Consider the following 23,954-nt stretch of genomic DNA (forward strand, 5'->3'; position numbering starts at 1 on the left):
ATATCCACACCCCAATCTCCTATAAACATATTAGTTTCCTAATACACATGTGGTTTAGTTAACTACCTTGAGATGGGGAGATCTTACTGGATTTTTCTAATGGGTGCAGTGTAACGACAGGGTAGGGTTCTCATAAAAGGGAAGCAAGAAGTTCGACATACTAGGAAACATGACAACAGAAGCAAGAGGTTGGAGCACTGTGAGGAAGGGACCACAAGCCAAAGAGTACAGACAGCTTCTAGAAGCTAAAAAGGACAAGGACACAAATGTTCCTGGAAACCTCTGGAAGGAACACAACACTGATGATACCTTGATTTTAGAATCTAACCTGATTTTAGAATTTATATGTATTGTTTCAAGTGAGTGAGTTTGTGGGAATCTTGTTGAAGTGGAAATAGAAATCCAGTATACCCTTTTTATTCCATCTTTTCTATATTCTGTGCCATCTGAAGTGGCTTTTAGAACTAAGCAGCTACAGTAGTACACATTAGCACTGAACTGTGATGTGGAGTTCACATATCAATTCAACACCTTTGTCACAGTAGACCAACAAATTTTTTTTAAGGTTTATTTTATTTATTTGTGCATACAAGAGCTGGGGTGTAGGCCAGAGGTACTGAGAGGATTCACCAGGGACAGAGTGGGGAGCAGAACAGGCAGACTGAAATACACTGCTGAGGGAAGCAGCAAGTCAGACAGGAGAGGTCTGCTGTGCCAAGTGGGTTAGCTCCCTGGCCAGCCAGGGATGGAACTCGTGCTGCAATGGCTGCAGATAGGTTCATAGTGCTAACACTTAACCCCTTGTACCACAAGGGAGGCACCATGGGCCAACTTCTATGGTTTACACAGTGAGTGCACCTGAAGTTTATCAGTTCAGTGTTCTTTTTTGTCTTTGCCCCATGTATGTAAATGCAACTGAAAACACACTTCTGTTTTTCAGAAAAACATTACCCTTGAACTTTGTCTTGCAGAACTTACTTTATCTCTTTATTGAATAGTGATACTAAGTTTAATTTAAAAATTAAGAAGACAAAGACTCCAGTGATGCTTACATTGCCATCATAGATATGATCTAAAAACACTGGAATTATTGAAATGATTTTCATGGTTATATATTTAGCTTTTATTTATTTATTACAGTAGCCACCAAGGTATAGTTCATTTTTTACAATGTATAGCCAAAATCATTTTGTTATAGTAAATAATTCATCAAACAAAAGTAGGGTTTTGTCTTATTCCTTCATTAACATAAAAGGAATTATATCTGCTCTTGTTTATCATATAAATCTTGGAGTATAAAGACACAAATGTTAGAGATTGGTCTCAATTAGCCTGTTCATAGACAGTATAATTTATACCTCTGAGTGCTAGGGAGAAACTATTGATGAAAACACTTGGTTGAATTCTTCATTTAGTTCATATTAGAAATATTTAGCTTTACATTTTCTTCAATTAGTAGTATTTCTATATCTGGGAGAATGCATATAGATGTGGTATGAATTCCTTGGCTATATAAATATTGCTCTAACTAAATTAACTGACCATTTTTCCTGAGATGGGCTGAGAAGGCTCTCGTTGCATTGCTTTGCTGATAATTGGCTCTCAAGGGACTCTGAGCAAACCACAATTTCTCATAAAATGGAGAACAATGGAGGAATTACAAATTATAAAGTAATTATCATTGGGCTAGTCAATAAAATCTAGCAATCAAGTATGAGTGTGTCATATTAAGGTTTTTTTAGGGAACAATGTACAGAAATGCTGCCATTAATTAATGTGTAATTTGGTCATATATCTTGGTAAGACAGTAAGACTTTTAGCTGTCCTTTTATTCAGACCTTTTCTAGGAAGTTATGCAATATAAAGCAGTATGATTAATATCACCATTGAATAGTTTAAAATAATTTCCTCCAAAGAAATGAATCTCACTAATAGAACTGAATAAGGTCTTCAGTGCTAAAAACAGACCGTTGATTCAGAAACCTTGGTATATTTCCATCCATTAGTCCTTATGTGATTTTGAGTGGTTTATACATCACTGAGACTTACTTATGTGATCTATAAAATGAAAGTTATAATGTACATCATGGACTCATTTTAGGATTAAATAAGATACTATATTTGAATTGGTCCAAACAGTACATATCATATAGTGGTAATCAATTCTCAAATCTCAGTGACTTACCTCTGAAAAAGTGTTACCCCTTGTCCATACTATGATGTAGGTTGCTGGGGGCTCTGATGGGCATAGTTACACAGAGAGCAGCATGAAAATCAAGTCTGCACAACCACAGAGTATGGGGCCTCCAAGAGCATGATCAGGGAACCAGACAAGGGAGAGACTCACCAGCTCTGGAGGCTGCACTCAGAAGGACCAATGTCATGTTTGTTAGCTTGTAGGTCAGGGAGGTATAGAGACTCAAGGAAGCTTGGAAATTTGGATATTTGTATGCATAGTCTTTCCCATGGTATCTAAAATCTTAGATGCCTGGGATGTAATTAGGAGAGCCCAGGAAAAGTTAGTGATTGTCTCATTGTTGTCATCCCTATGGTTATTTTAGAGGTAGGATGTTTTATTGTTAAGAATGCGCCCTAAACTCTCTGACTTTGAGAAACCTTAAAACTGGGATATCATCAAAGTTAGAAGAGATAACAAGTGTTGGCAAGGCTGTGGACCATTTTGTGTGGTCAGGTATGGTATCTCTGACAAAATAACATTCAGTTGAAGTTTCAGTGACATGGGGTATCTGACGGAAAAGTCTTCCTGATAGAATTCCAGTAAAAAAGCCCCTGAGAAAGAGCTGCCTTGACTCACAAATGTAGTCAGAGCAGAGAGCAGTATGCAGTGTGGTTAGAGAGGGGAATATAGTAGTAAGTAGGGACTTTGTCTATAAAAAGATTTTATTTCTGGGCCTCCCTGGTGGTGCAGCAGTTGAGTGCTGGGTTGCGAAGCTGCCCGCAGCCTCTGCAGTGCCTGTTCAATCCCTGGCCTCCTGGCTAGGGTCCCACATGGCACACAAACCTCTCCTGCCGTGCCCACTACTCCCTTCAGCAGTGTACTTTGTCAGTCTGCCTGTTCTGCTCCCTGCTCTGGCTCTGGTGAATTCTTTCACCCTCCTGTGCTTCTGACTGTACCCAGTGCTTGTATAAATAAATAAATAAATCTTTAAAAAAAAAAAGATTTTTTTTTTCCTAAGTTCGATGATAAGTTTTCAAACAGCAAGCGCAAGACCTAAGTGTTGCTTTAGGCAGATCACTGTTTTATGGAAAACAATATAGGGGCTTCTGCAGAATATCTCAGAAAGAGATATTAGTACTTTTGAACAAATTAAATGGCATAAACAAAAATGGAAAGCTTTGGGATATATTTTGAAAATATAATAAAAGGTTAAATATGTAGAAGTAAAGTAAGTCTCTTGATTTAGGTCTTGACCAGTTGGGTGAATGGCACTGCAATGAAGATGACTGGAGAAAAAACTTGATGTAGACGGGATATCAAGAGTTAAACTTTGCACTTGTAATTTGAGATGCTTCTTAGCTGGCTGACTACCCTTCATATGCAAATCTTTGGGCCTTTTAAAAAATGTTAGCTTAGGATTGTACCAATTTTGGAGCAACTATTTGTTATGAATGCAATTCAGTAATGTGGTGAATCAATATCAATATTGTTCCTTGGCTGTGCTCTCTTGCAAGAAAGTTTAGAACTTAAATTAGTTTAGAAGTTCATAAATACCCCCTAAGGAAACATCTGATAGAATTTAAAAAGATAGACTTATTAATTCAGACAAGAAAATTTTACTTGAGGGTCAAAAACCCTCAAGAATTTTTATTTTCAATTAAGGATTCATCCAGGACCCAAATGAATTGATTAGCCAAGAAGGAAGAATAATTTTTACTCTTAATACCTTCCTTATTTTTAAAAAAGAACGATGTCCTTTTCAACAGAAAATAAAATATTAGACTGGAATTTTGAGCCAGCTAAATAGTTTGCTGTAGTTTACCACCTCCATGCCTAGCCCATGTGGTACCCGGGAAGGAAAAAATAGAGGCCTTAGAGCCTTCCTCACATGACAATAAGTACCAGAGGGAAAATATAGTTGTCTTTCCTGGGAATTTCTTACCTGACCCAATCTTGGAAAAACCTTATGTGGAAAAATAAATGGATGAAGCCCTTTAAAATGACTAATTAAACCTGCCTTTTGTTTTCAGTTATGTCCGATGTATATGTAGGTTGTTCTTCCCTTCCCTGATTTAGGAATATAATGTACAGATGCACAATTTATATGTATAAATAATCTGGTAAATAATTGTGTGCATGAATGATCTGATCCATGTTTGTTTTTATGTTGCTCCCACAAGTTCTGGAATCTTTCTTTGTGCTTAAGACTTTGTATCTCGGGGTCAGAGTTCCAATTTCAGTACACAATGCCCTTGCCTTTGGCAGCTGAAGGCCTATTATTATGGGCAGAGATTAAAATTACCCTGGGCCAAGATCTATAATTTTCTATATTAACTCTTAGATCAGTGCCCTAATGCTAGTAAAGTGAGGTATCAGTGACTCATTTAAATTTCTTTCTCTCATGTAGCGCTCAGACAAGTAATTATGTTAAGTCCAGTAAAGGAGATAAATCTGGACCATTCCAGTTTGGTGCTTTAAATAAAAAACTGTGAATCCACACAGTGGGATGTAACTTTCCCTTCATATTTTTTAGAGTGCCAGGATACCTGCTATAATACAGAATAGAGCCAACTCTTTGTTCACCTTTTCCTTGATGTCTCCCTATGTCTGAATGAAGAAACGAACTTTGTCTTATCCCTCGTTTGCTGATGACCAGTTAAGGAGGGACAGCAGGGCAGCTCATAGATGTCTTTCCTTGCAAGGGCAGCTGTGTAAGGGTTCAGCACTCATTCAGCATAGACCCTGAGCTATGGACAGGAATCCGTGCACAGAGCCTTCTCCAGTCGCCACAGTCATGTTTCCTCAGACACCTATGTTGTATGAACTCTGCCACTGATAATTATTCTACTACTGCCTACTCGCTATAGCTCCAATTTGACAGTAAGCCAGAGATTTCTATTTTGTCCTTTCACTTGAGATGATACTAGTAATAGTGTCCTGTAGTTCTTCCAGTATAATTGAAACTGTTTTACTTGATCAGAGAATCACAAAAGGTATTTTTGTGTTTGTTAATATATTGATATATTTGCCACCCTTTAGAGAACATTTGATATTCTTTTCTTTCATAGTACAAATCTAAATAGATGAGCAATATACTCAAATCTATTCTTCTTGAGAAAAAAAAAAAAAGATTCCAGGCCTCCTTGGTAGAGCAAGGGGTTAAATCTCAGCACTATGAAGCTATCAGCAGCCACTGAAGCACAGTCCAATCCCTGGCCAGGAAGTTTACCCACATGGTGCAGCAGACCTCTCCTGACTTGCCCGCTGCTCCCCTCAGCAGTGTATTTCAGTCAGTCTGCCTGTTCTGTTCCCCACTCTGTCTCTGGTGAATATCTCCTCTATCTCTAGAATACCTCACTCTATCTCCTCTCTGCCCCTTGCACCTCTGGCCTATACCCTAGTTCTTGTATGCATAAATAAATCTTTAAAAATAATTCCTTTCCATACATATACATGCATTCATGCACCCACAAATCCTAAACTTTTTTCCACCTCCACCACTAAGGAATTATTCATGTTACACATATAAAAGTAGGTCAGTTAAAGGATTGTTTTATCATTGTAGCATTGGGTTGATCTAGTTATGTGGAAAATTATCTTTCAAATTCAGATGTTTACATAACTACTGCATTATCAAAGAAGTCAGCCGATCCAATAATATTAAAAGTACATAAGCAGCAAACACCAACAAAGAACCTGTATTTATATGTAAAAATGTTTTAAACCAGACACAATTTAAAATGTATTTCCAGTTTGATTACCGTTGTAATAACAATGCTGAGTTACAGTGAATCCCACCTTTTAATAGAAAAGTCCTTCATTCTAATTTAAGGATTTAGAAGTAGCAATTGAAGTCACTGGAGTGATAATCAGTAAACATACCAATTATCTAGGGAGAAAAATTATGAAATCCAGCATTTTTGTATGTAGATTTGATCCTTTCTCTTCTTACCAAAGAATATTTTATAAATCTGTTATTTGTTCTACTGGTAAAGATAATGGGTAAACAAAACTGCATATTTAAAACAACCTAGTAATACTGGCAGTTTTTTTTTTCTTTGGAAAAGTACTAGCAAGAAATAAGATTGCACCTAGATGATAAGAGGAGGTTTACAAAGACAGAGCCTGTGAAGACAGAGAAGGTTCTGGGGCAGATGGTATACTCAGAGAAAGGAAAAAGGAAAAAAAATGCTTTATGATTTAAGCAGCAGTAGCTTTAAATTGCTTTCTAGTGTTTCTAATTGTTTTTCTTTGTATTTTGAGAATAGACCATGAAGGAAGCCATCTTTATTCATGTTATATAATCATTCACAAATAAAATATTTTGATCTACTTGTTTGGTTAATGTTCACTGAAAGTACAAGAATGAATGAGCACAAAGAAAACTTTCTCCTTATTTTCCCATTTCCATCCTCTTTTCTATTGATACTCTAATTCCTTTGAGATTATTATTGCTACTTTTCTCAGCTACTTTGAACCTACCTGAAGGAAATTTCTATCCTGCTCCCAGTTGTCGCTGGAGAACTGGGTATCAGATGAAATAAAGATGACTTTGCTTTCATTGATTCTTAGAATGAGGGATCTTAGATAACCTCTTCTCCAATATTTTATTTGAACGCGAAAACATTTATTCCTTAGTAGGATTTGCTGTTTTATTTAAAAAAAAATCTTTAGGTTTATATCTATAAATATACATTATATTTGTTATATCTCTGTATCATATAGCATAGTTAAACCTTGAAACTTGATTTTAATCTCAAGAAAAGCCTCTTCCACCTGCGGGTTCCTTGCTGTCATCCTGATACCCTTTTGAGATATGACATCCCCCATTTATTCTAGCACAAATGGAATTGAGATTAGAACCCTAGCAGCTCTATGATGTTCTCATTCTTCAGCCTCCTCCTTCTTCATTTGGTTCCACACACTCTGTTAACTTCAAAAGAAAGTCAAGCATACATTGACCTCAGGACATTTGCATTGCCATCTTTTCCTAGAACACTTTTCTTTCACATACCTCCAAAGTTTCTCTTCCCTTTCACTGAGGTCTCTGCCTAGAATTTTCTAGGTTGTTATATCTAAAATAACACTCCCTCCTATGTAATTCTTTGGTCCTTACATTACGTTGACTATTTTTTCTCAACACATCACAAGAAAAGTAATATTCATGTATTTATTTGTCTACTGACTGTCTTTATGAAAATATAACCTTTGTGACAGCAGAGATTTCATTTTGTTCACTATTCTAGTTCTGTAGGTTCTAGTATAATGCCTGACACATAGTAAATACTCAGTAAATCATTGTTGAATGAATGAAGGTTCTTAATATTCTTCTCATATTGTTGATTAAAGGCTTTCAAATCAAGTTTGTGATAAGATGGAGTTAGGGATGATATAATGCAAGAAACAATAGGGCATAAACTGTGGAATATCAAAACCCTGGGTTTCAATCCTAGTCTTCGATATGTACTAGCAGTTTATATTTGCTCAATTCACCTAAGCTCTCTGATCTTACCTTCTATCTCAAAATGAGTTTCAACTCAAAACCAGGTTGTTTTGCTAATAAAACTATTTAACTTTTATTACAGCATTTAGCACAAACACAAAAGGAACTAGATTTTATAATTGGTATCTATATAATTCATGTTACAAAAGTTCATCTGTTCTTTAGAACTTAGAATTCGTAACAGATATTAAATTGCACTTTATGTTCTTTCTATTTTTATATTTGCCAACCAGGAGAATATTTTGATATATGTATTCTTATGTTTTGAGAAAAGAGAGGATTCTTCCTCCTAAACGTCTAAAATCATCCCTTTTAGTACCAGCTCCCTTTATGAGAAACCAGATGATTGATTTTCAATATGAACTTTCTGCTTAGAACCAGCCTCTCATGTGAACAACAATGTGATGAATTCTAGACATCCCATTGGAAAACCTCTACTCCAGGCCCCTGAAGTCTTTTTGGTATTAGTCAAATAAGACTATGATGTGATATGTCCAATACCAACACAGGAGCTGTTCACTAAAAATAGAAGATTGTTTCATTTCATTCTTACATTGAACCAAATGTTGGTTCATTGTTCACTAACTTTATTTAAGAGCATCTCTTTCATTCTTACATTGAACACAAAAAATGTTGGTTCATTGTTAGCTCACTTTATTTTAGAGCATCAAAGTGGAAAATCTAAAGAACGTAGTATTTTCTCCTTTATAATATTAGACAAATTTTGACAAGATCTTGCATGGGCTATGTCTACACCAGTGAAACAAAACAGTGTTTTATAGTAATGTAACCTATTTTGGTCCCTTCACAGAGTTGACCCTGGTAAAACAGACCATAATCTATACAAAGAAAAAGCTCTCCTTCTTACCATTTTAAGTTTTATAGCCTAAAATAGACCCTTTGAACTCTCATCACTTTTGAAATTCATCACTGGGATGCCTGCTGAGTCTTATGTCTATTTTCAATTGACTGCACTATTCCTACAGTGGGAATAAAATGAGAGGCACAGTTCCAGGAAAATGACTCTCAAAGTAATACTTTTTATATGTGCCCCTATAATATAAATATCTAACATTTGTTTTGTGTGTTTCATGGTTAATAAAAGCTATTGCCCTGCCCCTCTCATAATGGCCACATAATTACTACCAATCTTCCATTGATTGAACAAATATTTACTACATGCTTCTATATGCCAGGTTTGGGGTTATGTGCTGAATGTAAAGCCACATGAACCCATAAGTTAAAGAGCAGCCATAATTTATAAGTTCCAGAAATGTAAGTGGCTGATCCAAGGTTTGCAATGAAAAAGTAGTAAAATTAAGGTATAAAATGAAATCCATTATCAGCAAAGGGGTCTTATAAATCATCCTTAACTCTCTTCCACCTGGAAGAGCTTCATCAAACAACCAAACGTGACTTTCTCCTTTGAATTCCTGGTTGGTGACTGCTTCTATGTGTTTTAGATATAATTGTCATGCTCAGGAAATCTATGCTGTCTTCAGTGCAAAGTACATTTTTTATTATGATTATTTTTATATAAAAATGAACCTATTGTCCAACTGTAATTACTTAAAGTATGTCCAAAATGTGACTAACCAAATTTTCAATGATCTTTATGAAATAGGAAAAAAATTTCCCATGATGACTCTAGGTAAGAAAGCCTTCTTTATAGATTTGTTATATACAGAGTGAATTAGGAAATTTAGAAACACCCATTATGTAGAAATGTTTTCAAAACTTGACAGATATACCCAATTCCTGTCGGGATTAAAGTGCAGTGTTGGCTTAGTCAGCTTATTCAGTGGATGGGGAAAGAACAATCAGAATGCGTGCTGCTGTTGTCAAGACATGGAAGAGTTTTCAGGGTGTCTTCTGCCCTGGGGGATGGGGTGCATTCGGAAGATGCATTTGCTAAAATTGTGTGTTTGTGTAATCTGTGTTCCACAAACTACATTATGTTTGAGGCATACTAAGTAAATAATGCAATGATCCTACATTTAAGAAACCTTGGAATTCATAAAGGCACATAAACATATATGGAATGAAGTGTTTTGTACATGTCCTTAGACATTCACATGGTAGACACATAAAAGAAAAGAGTAGAATTGAACTGTGATTTATTTGGTTACTTGTTTAATGTCTATTTAGTTATCAGAAAGAAAATTCTTTTAGGGCTTCAGCTGTGTCCATTGTCTTCATTGCTGGCCTTTCTTGGATAGCATAATTCTTGCTTGATGGCATTGTGTTTCAAATTAATTTTGAATGATTTTTAGGCAAGGATGAAGGAACAGATTGAATAAATGTATTAAAAATTAATTAGGGCCTCCCTGGTGGCGCAGCAGTTGAGCGCTGGGTTGTGAAGCTGCCCGCATCCTCTGCGGCGCCGGTTCGATCCCCGGCTGCTCCCCGGCCACCGGAGGAGGGTCCCACATGGCGCGCAGACCTCTCCTGCCGCCCGCTGCTCCCCTCAGCAGTGCACTTCGGTCCTTCTGCCTGCTCTGCTCCCCTCTCTGGCTCTGGTGAATTCTCTTGCCCTCCCGTGCTTCTGACTGTACCCAGTGCTTGTATAAATAAATAAATAAATCTTTAAAAAAATTAATTAATGGTGGTTTATCTCTATGGGAACTTGGGAAATGGGAAGAGCTCAGAGAAGTGATTAAGTGGGAAAAGAGTGAAGCCAGCTCAGAGAGAAGGAGCAGAATAAGCAAATCTCAGAAGATGTGAAAGGGCTTAGACCTTTTTGAGCAGTACTGCAAGTGGAAATGGTGATTTATATATTTAGATCACAATAGGGCTTTGTGCCAAGGAGCTTGAACTTTATCTTGTAAGTGCAATTGTGAGGAATGGGGTGGGGCTAATATGATCAAATTTGCATTTAGGAGGATCTATAGGCAAGGGGAATCTAGATGAAATACCTTTGTTTTCAGTACCAATGTTGGTATCCAAGGAAATGAGTTTAGGACAGTTCTTTAACCTCCTCATAGCAGAGTCTAGCCCTATGCTGTTTTATCTGTTATTACTATGGCAAGAATGAGTATTCTATTTTAAAGCCATTGTATGCATTGTTTTAACACTCAGCTCCTCCCTAAAGGCAGAGCTTCCACATTGCTTATTTATTTTTTCTTGGTAACTTGGATTGATTTATCCATAGATGTTTACAGCACATATGGTCTTTAACAACTCTTTGTAAAACTCAGTTTCTAGAATCTGGGTTAAATTTATTTAGTATCGATTAGTAAATGATTCAAGCTACATGAGAGCACTCTTCAAATTGTTGCAATTTTAGTACCTTGACTCCTGAATTGGAAAAAGCTCAGTCTCAAGCTTTTGCCCCTGTAAATCCTTCACCAACTGAAGGTGAGGTTCTAGTCCCAGCTGATGCCTCCAGCTTTGTTAAATGATACCTGCAGTATAATATACAGCTTTCACTTTGAAACTGGAATTATATTTATTTCTACTAATTCAGTTCACTGCATTTTGGGAATTCTGTCAGCCTCTAACACAGGAAATATATGCTTAGGAGCAGCATGTGGGGAATTGAGCTATGTTTTCTTGACCTGAGCTTGAGTTCAGTTTGGGGGTGCATATGTGTTTGCTGCTTTGGTGGAGAATCATAAATGGATACTAGATAGAATCCTGATGTTTTTTATTGTAAAATTCTTCCGTAATTCCCTAGGGCAGTTAACATGAATTTCACATGAACTTAGAGTTACACCTGAAATTAAGATTTTGAATTATTTTTTTTTTCTTTTTCTAGTAAGCTGGCTAGTTACATATAAAAATGAAAATTACGGGGCTCTGTGCTCTCTTAGAAAAGGAAAAGGTTGTGACCTCCTATTCAATCCTATAAAATTTCATTAATCTAAGGAATCTTAAGTTGTTTTGTTGATCTGTCTGCATTTACTAATTTGATCAATAGATAACGAAAAGTCTATTACTCTCAGCCACTTTATAATGCCACCAGGGTAGATGCTAGACAAAGGTGAATAGGATGCAGTTCCCGACTTCAACCAAATTGAATGTTTATAATAATGGAACATGGAGATGTATTTTGAAATATATGGAAATATATTATGGAAATTTAATGAGATTTAGCTGGTTCCCCATTGATGCACATTTATAAATTATGGTACATCATAATTATGTTTCAACACTGAGCCGCTTTTCAAAGGAGCGATATGGGCTAATATGGAAATTTCCTGTTCTTCATCTATCATTAAGGTAACAACTAAACCAACCAGCTTAGCAAAATCCCTTTGGAATTTTAAGAAAATCTGGAGGGATTAATAGAAATATATTTATTCATTTTTCTAGAAGAGATCACAAGAGGAAGCTGGAGTTGTAAAGAAAGCTGGTACTTTCATTATTACTTTAATACAATTGTGTTAATTTATCATTCATTTAAGTAACTATAATTTCAGGAGTACAGCTTCATGCCTCAATTTACACACTCACTCACACACCACTGAAGTTTCCTTGCCACCACGTGACCTCCCACATTAAGAGATTAAAAACTCTCCCTCCCCATACTGAGATAAAAAAAAAAAAAACTTTATATTTTTAGGCTTTCATTCACATTTAGTGTTTTATACATATCTTTCTTCCATTTATATTTATTCATTTTTAATATAAAAGGGGTTTGTCAGGTATGGTGCCCAAGCACTCTCCAGGAAAGAATCCCATGGAAATCTTGCTGGTCCCAACAGGCATCTAGGACAGTCCTTAAAAGTTGGAAACAACAGCAGTGGGCTCAGTCCCTTGTTTCCCCACAACTTTTAGGCAATTAGTGTGTCATTAAGCTTGCAGCTGCATGCAAGGAACCAAGAATCACCTCCTCTCCAGAACCAAGAATTACCAGCACAGTTCTCACCAGACCTGAAAAGGGCGGAGAAGTCCTGAGGAGGCCAGGGAATCAGAGAGGGCGTTTGATTGGGGGTGAGGGGTACATAATTAAAGAAACTCCACCCAGCCCTAAAAGAAGGAAGCATAAAAGTTTCCTGCTCTAAAGCCCTGAGGCACACCTCTATTCTCCTGAGCCTGCCCTTGACCTTGAACGGTGTCCTATGCTTCTCTGTCTAATAAAGGCTATGGCTTGCCACCTAGGTGCTGCCTGAAATCGTTTTATGTGGGAAGCCAAGGTCCTTCCACTCTTGCTCTCCCCCTATAGTCACTAAACTACTGTAATTTTTCTTCTTTGTTCCTCTTTCTAATTAAAAAGCACCATGTTTTATAGAGTATGCAGTAATCTATAGACATTACCTATGGTCTGCAAAGAACTCCACCAGGCAAGTTACAGCACTACAATACCAGCTATGGCCCATCTTGGTCAATTAATTAGATCCTCTTATTTTTAGAAACTCTTTTATCATAGAAATATTTTCCTTGATGTCTTGCCTGCCAGCCACAGGATGCTCCCCAGTCTGTAGCTGATTTTGTGAGTTACCGGGAAGTCAGTTGCTAGTTCTTGGGAATGCTGGGACTTTCCACTTTCTTTTGGGATCTAAATACTATTTTTATTCAACACAGGTCATGATTCAGTCATCCTTCCCCTAGAACAGATCAAATCTAAACTTCAGCTCACACTTTCTGTCCGGTCTACTTGAAACAACTTTCTCCATTATGTTATTCCCCTTAGTGAGGTTTGGTTTTTCTTCTAAAAATAACCATCTACATGAAAAGCATTATCAAAGAGTTGTTTCTGATTTTAAACATTGATTATGTTGAGATGTTTAAACATTGAGAGAGGTGGACATGAAAGAATTACTTAGGCCATAATATGATTTAGCAAAAAGCGATTTTCTCTGTCTTGTTTCTAAGCAAACAGTTGTTTTCTGCTTTGATTGCCACTCTGGGGCATTTTCCTTTCCTGGAAGACTGTTTCCTGTAGTACAGAATTTTATTTGAAACTAAATTTAAGCTTTAATCCATTACGGAGGTATAAAATTGGGAATATACATGCAAATCACACTTGCGTTGAAGTGTGTTATTAACTTTTTATTTATTTCCACTGTCTCAGTTTATATTCTTTTCCTCATTTTAGCCTAAATGATAGGGGTAAATATGTGTCTGACACTCGTAAATATAACTTGTGTAATTTGTTTATTCTGTTATAACAAACTGTTATTGGAGTGGCCACGTAAATAATCTCAGGAGAGCCCTTTAGTTGCTTACTTGTCAGTTCTAATTCTCACCTGTGGGTCGAGAACCACTGTAATCATATCTTAATGAATTTTCAGCCCTTTTGCTTCATCCCTGCATTATGAATTCAATCTTAGGAATTGCTTAAAACTCATTTGCTTTGACTTTGAATAGTAAGGTAGCAAGTAAGCAGTTGGAGTGAGTTTTTGATTAGAAATCCAAAGAACACAGTTCTACTAGTACAACTTATCTGGCATTTCATTAGGTTTTTATTTTCCTTTCTGATAAAATGAAGGGTTTGTCAGAATCATATGACAGAGTCTTTATGACCTTGAAAATGTAAGTTTATTGTAGGTAAGAGCTATGCAAATAACCACATCTCACTTACTATGGTATACAAGACATAATTAAAATGGTAAACACGATTCCAGGAGTTCTAAAGAAATGCAACCAAATCATCCAAGTTGCCATATGCACCATTTTTCTTACTCCAATACATTTGACTCTTAAATAATGTGAAGGCTAGAGGCACACCTCTCCAAACAGCTGAAGTTCTTTGTATAATTGTTGACTCCCACAAAATCTAACTTTTAATAGCCTTTAGTTGACTGGAAATCTTCCTGCTAATATAAACCATCATTTAACATGCTCTGTATTATACGTATATTTATTCTTATAGTAAAAGAAAAAATATTAAGAAAATCATAAGAAGAGAAAATAAATTTACAAGGAGTACTGATAGTACTGTCATTACTGATACCAAAATTTATGTCATTTGTTTATAATAAAATTGTCCAATAAGTAGACCCCCATAGTTGAAAATTGTGCTGTTAAGGGTTACTTGTACAGTAATTCTATGTGGTAACCTTCAAGTTACTTTTGCCATGTAAGTTTTGGCGTAAACTTGGGACTTGTTAACTCTGTATCTTTTTTTTTAGCTATACCAATACACACACACACACACACACACACACACACTGCATGGGAATCCTATCATGTATATTGTCTTTGTGGGAGAGAAAGTAGAAAATCATTTGCAGACACTTCAGAGAACTTAGTCTGCAAAACTTTCCAGTATATAACAGAAACAAGAAATTTGGAATAAGTTGGGAGAAGTGCAGACATGGGTTTCAACATTCAGTTAGTTAGAAATCATTTACGTATGATTTTTATGTCATTATTCTTTATCACAAATCAGTGCAAAAAGACGACTTCTACCTACATGGAAAGGAAACAATGGCTATTGGTCAGGTATAAGATATTTACCAGGAAGCCTATGGACACTAGAGAATTAGAACAAGTGTTGAAAGGAGTTTACATTCATTATTGTCAGATTGCCAGTTTTCACTTTCAGGTCCATATGGTCCCAGGTGCTCAGAAGTTTTTCAAATCCTATCACTATGTCCATCTCATTCATTCTTATTTTCATTCAGCAAATATTGATTTTTTTTTAAGATTTATTTATTTATGCATACAAGAGCTGGGGTGTAGGCTAGAGGTACGGGGGTGAGAGGATTCACCACAGACAGAGTAGGGAACAGAACAGGCAGATCTACCAAAGTACACTGCTGAGGGGAGGAACAGCAGGCAAGACAGGAGAGTTCTGCTGCGCCATGTGGCTCAGCTCCCTGGCGGGGGATTGAACTCCTACTATAGTGGCTGCGGATAGCCTCATACTGCTGAGACTTAACCGCTTGCAACACTAGGAAGGCACATCATTCAGCAAATATTTAATAGAAGACTATTTTTAGCCAGAATCTTTTTAACACATGATATCAGATCTCCATGTTCTGGGGTGAGAGGGAGGTCAGCGATTAAGTTTGCATGTAAGCTGTGATTTTTAAAAAACTCTGTGTGCTATTGCATTTGATTCTAAATTCAAGGATAGTCCACAACTGTGGTGCTTAAGGCTGCCGTCAATTCTTTGTTCCCCAAATTCCTATCCAAAATTGTATCATGGCATCCATTGCAATTTATTATTGTTCTTTAGTCCTTTTTTGCCATTCATTGTGACCAGCTTACCAGGTAAAAAACCCAAGATGGTGCCACGTGTATCCTATAGTGAATAGATTTGAAGTGGCTTATTTTTTTTTTTAATGAATGTATATGTTAAAAATGTTCTTGCATTTGATTAACACCTTTCAGTTGGTATCATTTTTTAATCCATTAGTACAAATATCTTTCTGATGTGCAAATCACCCTGAAAATCACAGGAAAAAAATTGTTTTTTTTAAATTTGTTTTATTTTTTTAAGTAAAAATGAATTCACACCTACATGTCAATAAAATTGAAAGGTAGTACATAGATCAAAATTTTATCATATCTTAGTTCCTTTTTTATCTACTCTCACCCCAGTATTCTAAAAACTCCCCTCTAATAAACTGTTCTGTTGTCATTAACTTCACTTTTTTAAAGATTTATTTATTTATACAAGAACCGGGGCACAGTCAGAAGCGCGGGAGGGTGAGACAATTCACCAGAGACAGAGCAGGGAGCAGAACAGGCAGAAAGACAGAAGGCACTGCTGAGGGGAGCAGCGGGCAAGGCAGGAGAGGTCTGCCGCACCATGTGGGTTTCTCCCTTGCCAGCTGGGAATTGAACCCACGCTGCAGAGGCTGTGGACAGCTTCACAGTGCAGCACTCAACCTGCTGCACCACCAGAGAGACCCTAACTTTTCTACCCAACTCTTACAACATGACTTTGCTTTTTTCCTCTGAAGAATGTTTTATAGTTTATTTGAAATGAGGAATTTCTAAATTTCATCTGTAAAAGTTAGGTAATAATATTTATTTATTTGTTTGTTTGTTTGTTTGTTTGTTTGTTTTGGCATAACGAGACTACTCAAAACAGAAACCCGGGCGAACTAAGGATTACAAATAGGAATGTGGACTCGTAGCAAAACAACAAAAACAAAATGAAAGGGGGGTGGTGTAATAACAATTTTAATGTTTGTTTAGGTTTTATGTTAAGTAATAGAGATTTTAAAAAAATAACATTACCACAATATAATTTAAATAGCAGAATAATTTAAATAATTTGAATATTACAAATAAAAAATGCCCATCTTCTCTGACAGCAGAATTTCTGATATTGTTATATATGACAGCTAAAATCTATGCCAATATCTACTTGTAGACTCTGACGTGAGAAAACTTTCATAATGACCCATAAAACTAAGGCATATTAAGTTTTAAACAAAAAATCAAAATAAAAAATTTACATTAATTTTGCAAAGCAAAATATTTGTTGTTTTGTTTGCTTGCTTAAAATAGCAAATCCTATATGCCTTTAGATTATCTCATCAATTTACATATTGGGTATTCCGTGTTTAATACAAAGTTTGAAAGACTAGAGATACTCTTCTCAGCAAGTAAACAGTAATTACTCCTTCATAATTACCAGGCAACTTTATTGCCATGCATTGTTATAATTATATTTTAAACACTCTCCATTTACATGATAGGCCATAATGTCTTCTAGCACATTACAATCTGTAGCTTTTAACAGCGTCTTACTTCCACAAAGGCCTCTCATTCATTTAGGCTCTATTTTAACTACTGCTAAAAGAGACTAAACAAAATTGAGACCATATTACAGCAATAAGGAAATTGTAGACAATGTAATATTTATATACCATTGAAATCATTTCATTATTCAGATGATTCAAGTTTAACATCTAAGAGATATTCCTATTTCAGTTAAGAAGCCAGTCATAATCAAGTAAGTGCTTCTCAAACTTCAGTGTGGACGTGAATCATCTGGGGGTCTGGCTCAATGCAAATTTTGATTCAGTAGATCTGGGAAGGAGTCCATGATGCAACCTTTATACCTCACTCCCAGGTGTGGATAGCATTGTAGCTTGTCTTTGGACCACACTTGAAATAGAATCACTTTCAAAAATTATGTATTCCTATTGGAAAATGCTATTACTGATATGCACACATATAGACAAACTTCATCCTGATCTCTGCTATCCTCACTTCCCCTCTTCAAACCTGGAATGGAATTGCTACTGGGAAAGGACTCCACACAAACAGAAATAATATTCAACCTATAAAAGTCAGCCAGGTGAGCACTAGGTAGTACTTTGACTCTGCAATGGGATGGGGTTAAGTCATGGAAGTTTTCCTCAAAATGTGACATTTGAGCTGCATTCTGGAGGTTGCTTAGGAGCTAATCAAATGGAGAGGGTGTGTGTGGAGCTGGAAAAGGAAATTTCAGATATGGACTTACAAAGGGGAGAGGCGTGTAAACCATTCTGGGTGGGAGGAGATGTAGTCAGCAAGAATCACTTTGGATACACATATTCTCTCCATAAAAAAATATTTTTCCCTGTTCTAAAAATATATATATATATATTTTTGGGGCCGCACTGGTGGCACAGAGTTTGAGCACTGGGCTGCGAAGCTGCCTGCAGCCTGTGCAGCACCTGTTTGATCCCCAGCCACCAGAGAGGGTCCCACATGGTGCACAGAACTCTCTTGACACACCCGCTGCTCCCCTCAGCAGTGTACTTTGTCAGTCTGCCTGTTCTGCTCCCTGCTCTGGCTCTGGTGAATTCTGTCAACCACTGGCACTTCTGACTATACCCAGTACTTGTATAAATAAATAAATAAATCTTTAAAAAAAAATTTTGTCTTTCTTGGACTCTAGTTGCAAATTCAATGGCAGTGGCCCCACATTGATATGCTAAGCAATAATGGTAGTTGTAGTTAGCACAAATATCTATCTGTCATATATAAATAGTCCTTTCTATATAGTAACTTATTTAAATCTCACACCATTTCTCTGAGGAAGTAACACTGCTATATTCATCTTATATATGAGGAAAATTAATCACATTTTTTAAGCATCTGGTGTCCTGTAGCTATTAAGTCAGGGAACCAGAACTCAAATCCAGGAAGCAGACTACTGCCCATAACTATTAAACACACCAAGAGTCTGAGCTTTAGCTTTAGCTCATACTCTTCATATAAAGACATGAATGACCTAAAGAGAAGTCATATTTATAGTCCAGGCTATTATGTGCCTTAAAAGTAATTAGTTTTAGGTGACAAGAAAGAGAATTCTGCTTCAGACAGTGGAAAATATGAATCATGAAAATCATTTTACAAAAATTCCTAAAGGGTAGGATTTACAACTCTACTGCAGAAAATTTGAGGTGTTTTTAAACTTCTTTGCCTTTTGTGTGGAATTTATACTCCTCTCAGTGATAAACCCATGTTACCATGGCCATCCCATTTGCATGGATAAGTGGATGTTGAATCTTTAAAAAACAAGAGAGAAAAACATGTAGTGAAGAATGATTATATATGTATAATGGTAAGCTTTTGAAATCTCACAGGAAATTTTCTAATGTGTAGTTTTGAAATCCAGTGATTGCATCTGCACTTTAGGTTTTTCGCCTTGAGTAAGAATTTAGACTATTTCTAATGCGATGGTAGAAACTGTCCTCAAATATTTCATGTTTCATTCCTTATGTGATTTGTGTGGCTTCACCAAAGTCAGAGGCTGATAAGAGCAGACAGTTGAAAAGTAATTCTCCTCACTGAGAAAATATTTGTTGGATGCTTTCTATATACAATGTTATGTGCCAGGGTGAGTTTCATATCCCTACTCGCTGTCTTTATAGGACAAGTAAAGCATTTTATTTTTTATTTTTCTGGGCAGTTATAACCCCCGATTGTTTGAGTAATTTCCCCCAATACTAATTAACAGAAACCTGTTGCTTAATAATGAGTAAGCTAAAAGGATTGAATAAAATATTACTACCACTTAAAGTCAAATTATTTTCTTTTTTTTTTTTAAAGATTATTTATTTATACAAGAACTGGGATATGGGTCAGAGGCGCGGGAGGGTGAGAGAATTCACCTGAGAGAGTGGGGAGCAGAACAGGCAGAGGGACAAAGACACTGCTGAAGGGAGTAGCCAGCAAGGCAGGAGAGGTCTGTCACCCACGTGGGTTTCTTCCTGGCCAGACGGGAATTGAACCCGCGCTGCAGAGGCTTCACAGCGCAGCGCTCAACCCGCTGCACCACTGGGGAGGCCCTAAAGTCATATTATTTTCAAATATTCTTTCTGAATGCCTGTTTGCCTGTATCCTTCTTCCAGTATTGATTGCAGAGATCATTTGAAGTCATGTGAATTCTACAGTAATTTTCAGCATCACCCATATTAGTAAATGTAAGCTTACCTGAGGCTAGGAATGGGGAGAAGTGAGTATTGGAGGAAACTATATCAGTTACCTATTAAGATATTAATGCTGCATGACAATTATAAATCTTAATGGTATAAAAATATTTTTTAATTTGCATTTTTTCAGGATGACTTTGACTTATCTCAAAGTGCAGGTTATTTATGTATCCCACTGACCTTACCTGAGCTTGCTTCCATGTGAAGGTGATGGTTGGTCATTGGATGATGTAGTTTGGCCTTGACTGTGACATTAGTGATGACTCATCTTTTTTTTTAAGATTTATTTATTTATTTGTTTGTTTGTTTGTTTATTTATTTACTTATTTATTTATACAAGCACTGGGTACAGTCAGAAGTGCGGGAGGGTGAGAGAATTCACCAGAGCCAGAGCGGGAAGCAGAACAGGCAGAAGGACCGAAGTACACTGCTGAGGGGAGCAGCGGGCGGCAGGAGAGGTCTGAGCGCCATGTGGGACCCTCCTTCGGTGGCCGGGGAGCAGCCGGGGATCGAACCTGCGCTGCAGAGGCTGCGGGCAGCCTGGTAACCCAGCGCTCAACCGCTGTGCCACCAGGGAGGCCCAACTCATCCTCTTTTGTATCTCATTCTCTACCAGCATAAACTGAGCTAGTCACATAGCTATATTCACAAAGCCTCAGTGCTTATAGGATCAGGCTAAGAGTCAGAGTAAGAGGAAAGTGCAAGGATGGGGGGAGGGGGGATAGTATTTTAAGATCATTAATACAATTAATCTTCAGAAAAACACATTTTCCCAAGGATGGAAGGAAGAGGAGTTTCATACTGGTTTTCAGACTGTAAACTTGCAAACTGATATTTGGTTTATTAAAACAATCAGCTAACAAAAAATAAGTCTCCTGGTCAAGTGAAAGCATTGATCAAGTTTGCTAGACCAATATGGCTTTCTTTTTTCCAATCATTTAGAAATATATCTTTATAACTGTAGAAGTAAGGGCAGAGAGGACATTTCCCCCTTGTATCCTGGGTTTTCTAGCCAAACTAGAAACTAGTCAAGCAATCAACTTACATCAGATTAGTAACAATCAAATTAGACAGGAGAGGAACAAATTTCATTACATGCACAGGAAAACTCTACCTGGGTATAGATTCTAAAGCCAGTGGAGCAGAAGGAAGGTATGTATCCTGAGCTAAGATTGGGATCGTGGCCTAAGACTTCAAGGAGATTGGAGGGGACTCACTCGACAAGGAGAGGGTGACTCGTGTCAGATACAAGATGATCTATAGCTAGATATTTGCCCTACTATATGAAAAATTTTCTCTTGCAGAAAGATTATTTCTGGTAAAAGTTCTAATTTGGATAATATCTCCAATTTTCATCCTTTAGGAGTAGTAAAAATTTCTTATGAGTCTACTAGGTATCCATTGACCTCAGCTCATAATAATCCACATGTCAAAGTGACATGTCTTGGAAAGCCTTATCCTGAACATCTTGGGGAGGTCTATCCTTCAATTTCTTAGGAAATAAGTTTACATAAGCCACATAGGAATGCCACGTTCCCCCCTAGTGCATGATTCATTTGTTAAGATCATGCCCCTTGGCTATATTTTAATATTCTAATTTAATTTTAATATGCATATTAACATTCCAATAATTGCTCACAGTAGCATTCTGAGTAGATTTTATTAGAGTGAAGGAAGTTGGGTGAACAATCAACTTCTAGTCTTTTTTGAAATTGGATACGATTAATGAGAAAACAAAGCTAATTTGGTGGCAATTTGCTAAATAGCTTTCTTTTTATGAACAAGCGCCTAAAGATCTTCCAAAATAGAATCCACAGTTTCTGCAATGAACACAGTTGCTTTGAGGAAGAAATATTTATCCACACACAAACACTATTTCCGAATGTCTGTAACATAAACGGAAGGAGTGACACTTGCCTCTTAACTTCTAAAGCGAGTTCACATTCTGCTTCAGCTGATTATTTTTCACAATATTGGTTATATTCTTTTATGGTCTGCCAGTTTGTTTTTTTTTTGAAAGCCAGTTAGTTAGAACAGCAGCCAACAGAGTTGAGTCTAAGAGGGGGCCAAATAATCTCTCCAGAAGCAAGAGACTTCAAAAGCTATGCATTACAAAGCACTACTGGGACTCAAATAATCACTTATTTTTGAAGGGGATTTCTAATATCGAATTGGTTTCTTATCTTTCCAGCCCCTAGTGAGCCTTTACTGTGCAAATTCGCTGATGGAGGACAAAAGAAGCGACAGAATCAAAGCAAATACACCCAGAATGGAAGGCCTTGGCCCAGAGAAGGAGAGGTGAGTGCTGACTGACTCTGGCTTTGAAATTTGGCATGGACATCTGTCAGAAGGGCAGCAAGATAGACATTTGGGCTCTGGTAAAACCGGGACCTGTGGAAAACCAAATGGCTTCAAATGAGGAGGCCTGTATTCATGTGCTCAGGATAAATTACTTGAGGAGTGCAGTGCTCCAACACTGACCTCAGGTCTGTACCACAGTAAGTCTTCTGTTTTGAACCAAACTGGAACTTGAAAGGTACTGGCTGAAACACTTACCCACAAAAATATGTCTCTGCAATTGTATAATAGTTACAAAATAAGGGGTTGATTACTGAAGAAAATGTTTTCAGTGAAATCAATAGTGAGAATTGAATGTTAGTGTTTTGAAAAAAAAAAAAAAAAAAAGCAAACAAAAATCGGATTTATTTCACTTTCCCCTTGACATGCTCTACTTGCCATGGAAGTATTTAAGCATGTGCCCAGAAGATTGGAAACGATTTGATATGTGTCCTACCTATGGGAATGTCAGTATAAAACATGGCATTTTCTGTTGGTCAAGGGAAAGAAAGAAAAGTTCCTACACATAGGGTTTTGCTTTTTCATAACAAGGAGAAATCTCTGAACAGTTAATTGTCCATTTACTCTCTTAAGAAAAAAAACAGTAGGAAAGTAAGCTTGGAGATGCAGTGTCACTTGGGAATGGTTTCCTTCTGGTTATTTTTTGTCATGAGAAGACAAGGAAAAGGTGTCTGTCATTCTAAGAAATGTTTTATTCTTTGTGCAATAAAATGGAATTGCTTGAATGAGTTGAATAAATGCCATTTCGTACCAAGGCCGTAATTTCACAAGAGCTTTGTTCCGTATGTCTCTTCAAAGCACCTACTTCATCCATTTGTCATTGAAGAGGCATCCTCCTTGAGGCACCATTTTACACCTTCAGTATTGAGAGAACAGTTATTAGGAAAGAAAGGTGTCTGGAATCTTTCTTTAGCCATTTTCAGTTTCTATGACTGTTGTCTTTTTCGAGCATTTCTTGCAAGACTCAACACCACTTTTGAAGTGCATACTTATGCTTAAGTACTGTGTGATCATTATTGCATTACCTTAAAACATGAAAAACAGAATCACTATTGAGATCCAGAAGCTAATAAACAAAAGACAGAAGTTTTCAGTACTCTCAACTTCAGGAAGGCAGTTTATATTATGCTCAAAGACAAAAGGGAGAGAATGACCCGTGGGTTTGTGACATGTAGTCTAGTGATAGTGGCTTTTCAAATTGCTTCCTCCCCTCCAAAGTAAAACCAGCTAATTTCTAAGAGTACTCAATATCACATCAATCCCATATCAAACATGCATAGCCTATAAAGACTCATTTGATATTTTTTTAAGTGGTTGAGTCTAATGCCAACTAGTATAGAGACTTCTGAGTCACAGACAATAACCAGAAAGCCTCAAAATAATCATGTAACTTAGTATTAATCTTGTCACTGTTGCTGCAGCGGCTGCTGATAGCTTCATAGTGCTGAGACTTAACCCCTTGTGCCATCAGGGGGGCCCTTAAATTAAATTTTATATGCCAGTAATTTGAATTCCTATATTTCATTGTTTCTAAGACATACAATTTTGTTGCTTTCCCATACTTCTGATATGGCTTCTTCTC

General features: G+C 36.9%; 1 protein-coding gene across 8 annotated transcripts in view; it reads left to right on the forward strand.

Moving 5' to 3' along the window:
* RBMS3 (RNA binding motif single stranded interacting protein 3) overlaps positions 1 to 23,954 on the forward strand; it is a 661,354-nt gene that overhangs the window by 506,849 nt on the left and 130,551 nt on the right. For all 8 annotated transcript variants that reach the window (XM_037525598.2, XM_054692904.1, XM_054692902.1 and 5 more), the window contains exon 7: positions 22,206 to 22,312. In XM_037525598.2, the coding sequence (XP_037381495.2) occupies positions 22,206 to 22,312 (107 nt within the window). The remainder of the gene's footprint in view (positions 1 to 22,205; positions 22,313 to 23,954) is intronic.

Source organism: Talpa occidentalis, unplaced genomic scaffold, assembly GCF_014898055.3.
Source record: "Talpa occidentalis isolate TD23 unplaced genomic scaffold, MPIMG_talOcc4v2.1 talOcc4.10, whole genome shotgun sequence".
Lineage (NCBI taxonomy): Eukaryota > Metazoa > Chordata > Mammalia > Eulipotyphla > Talpidae > Talpa > Talpa occidentalis.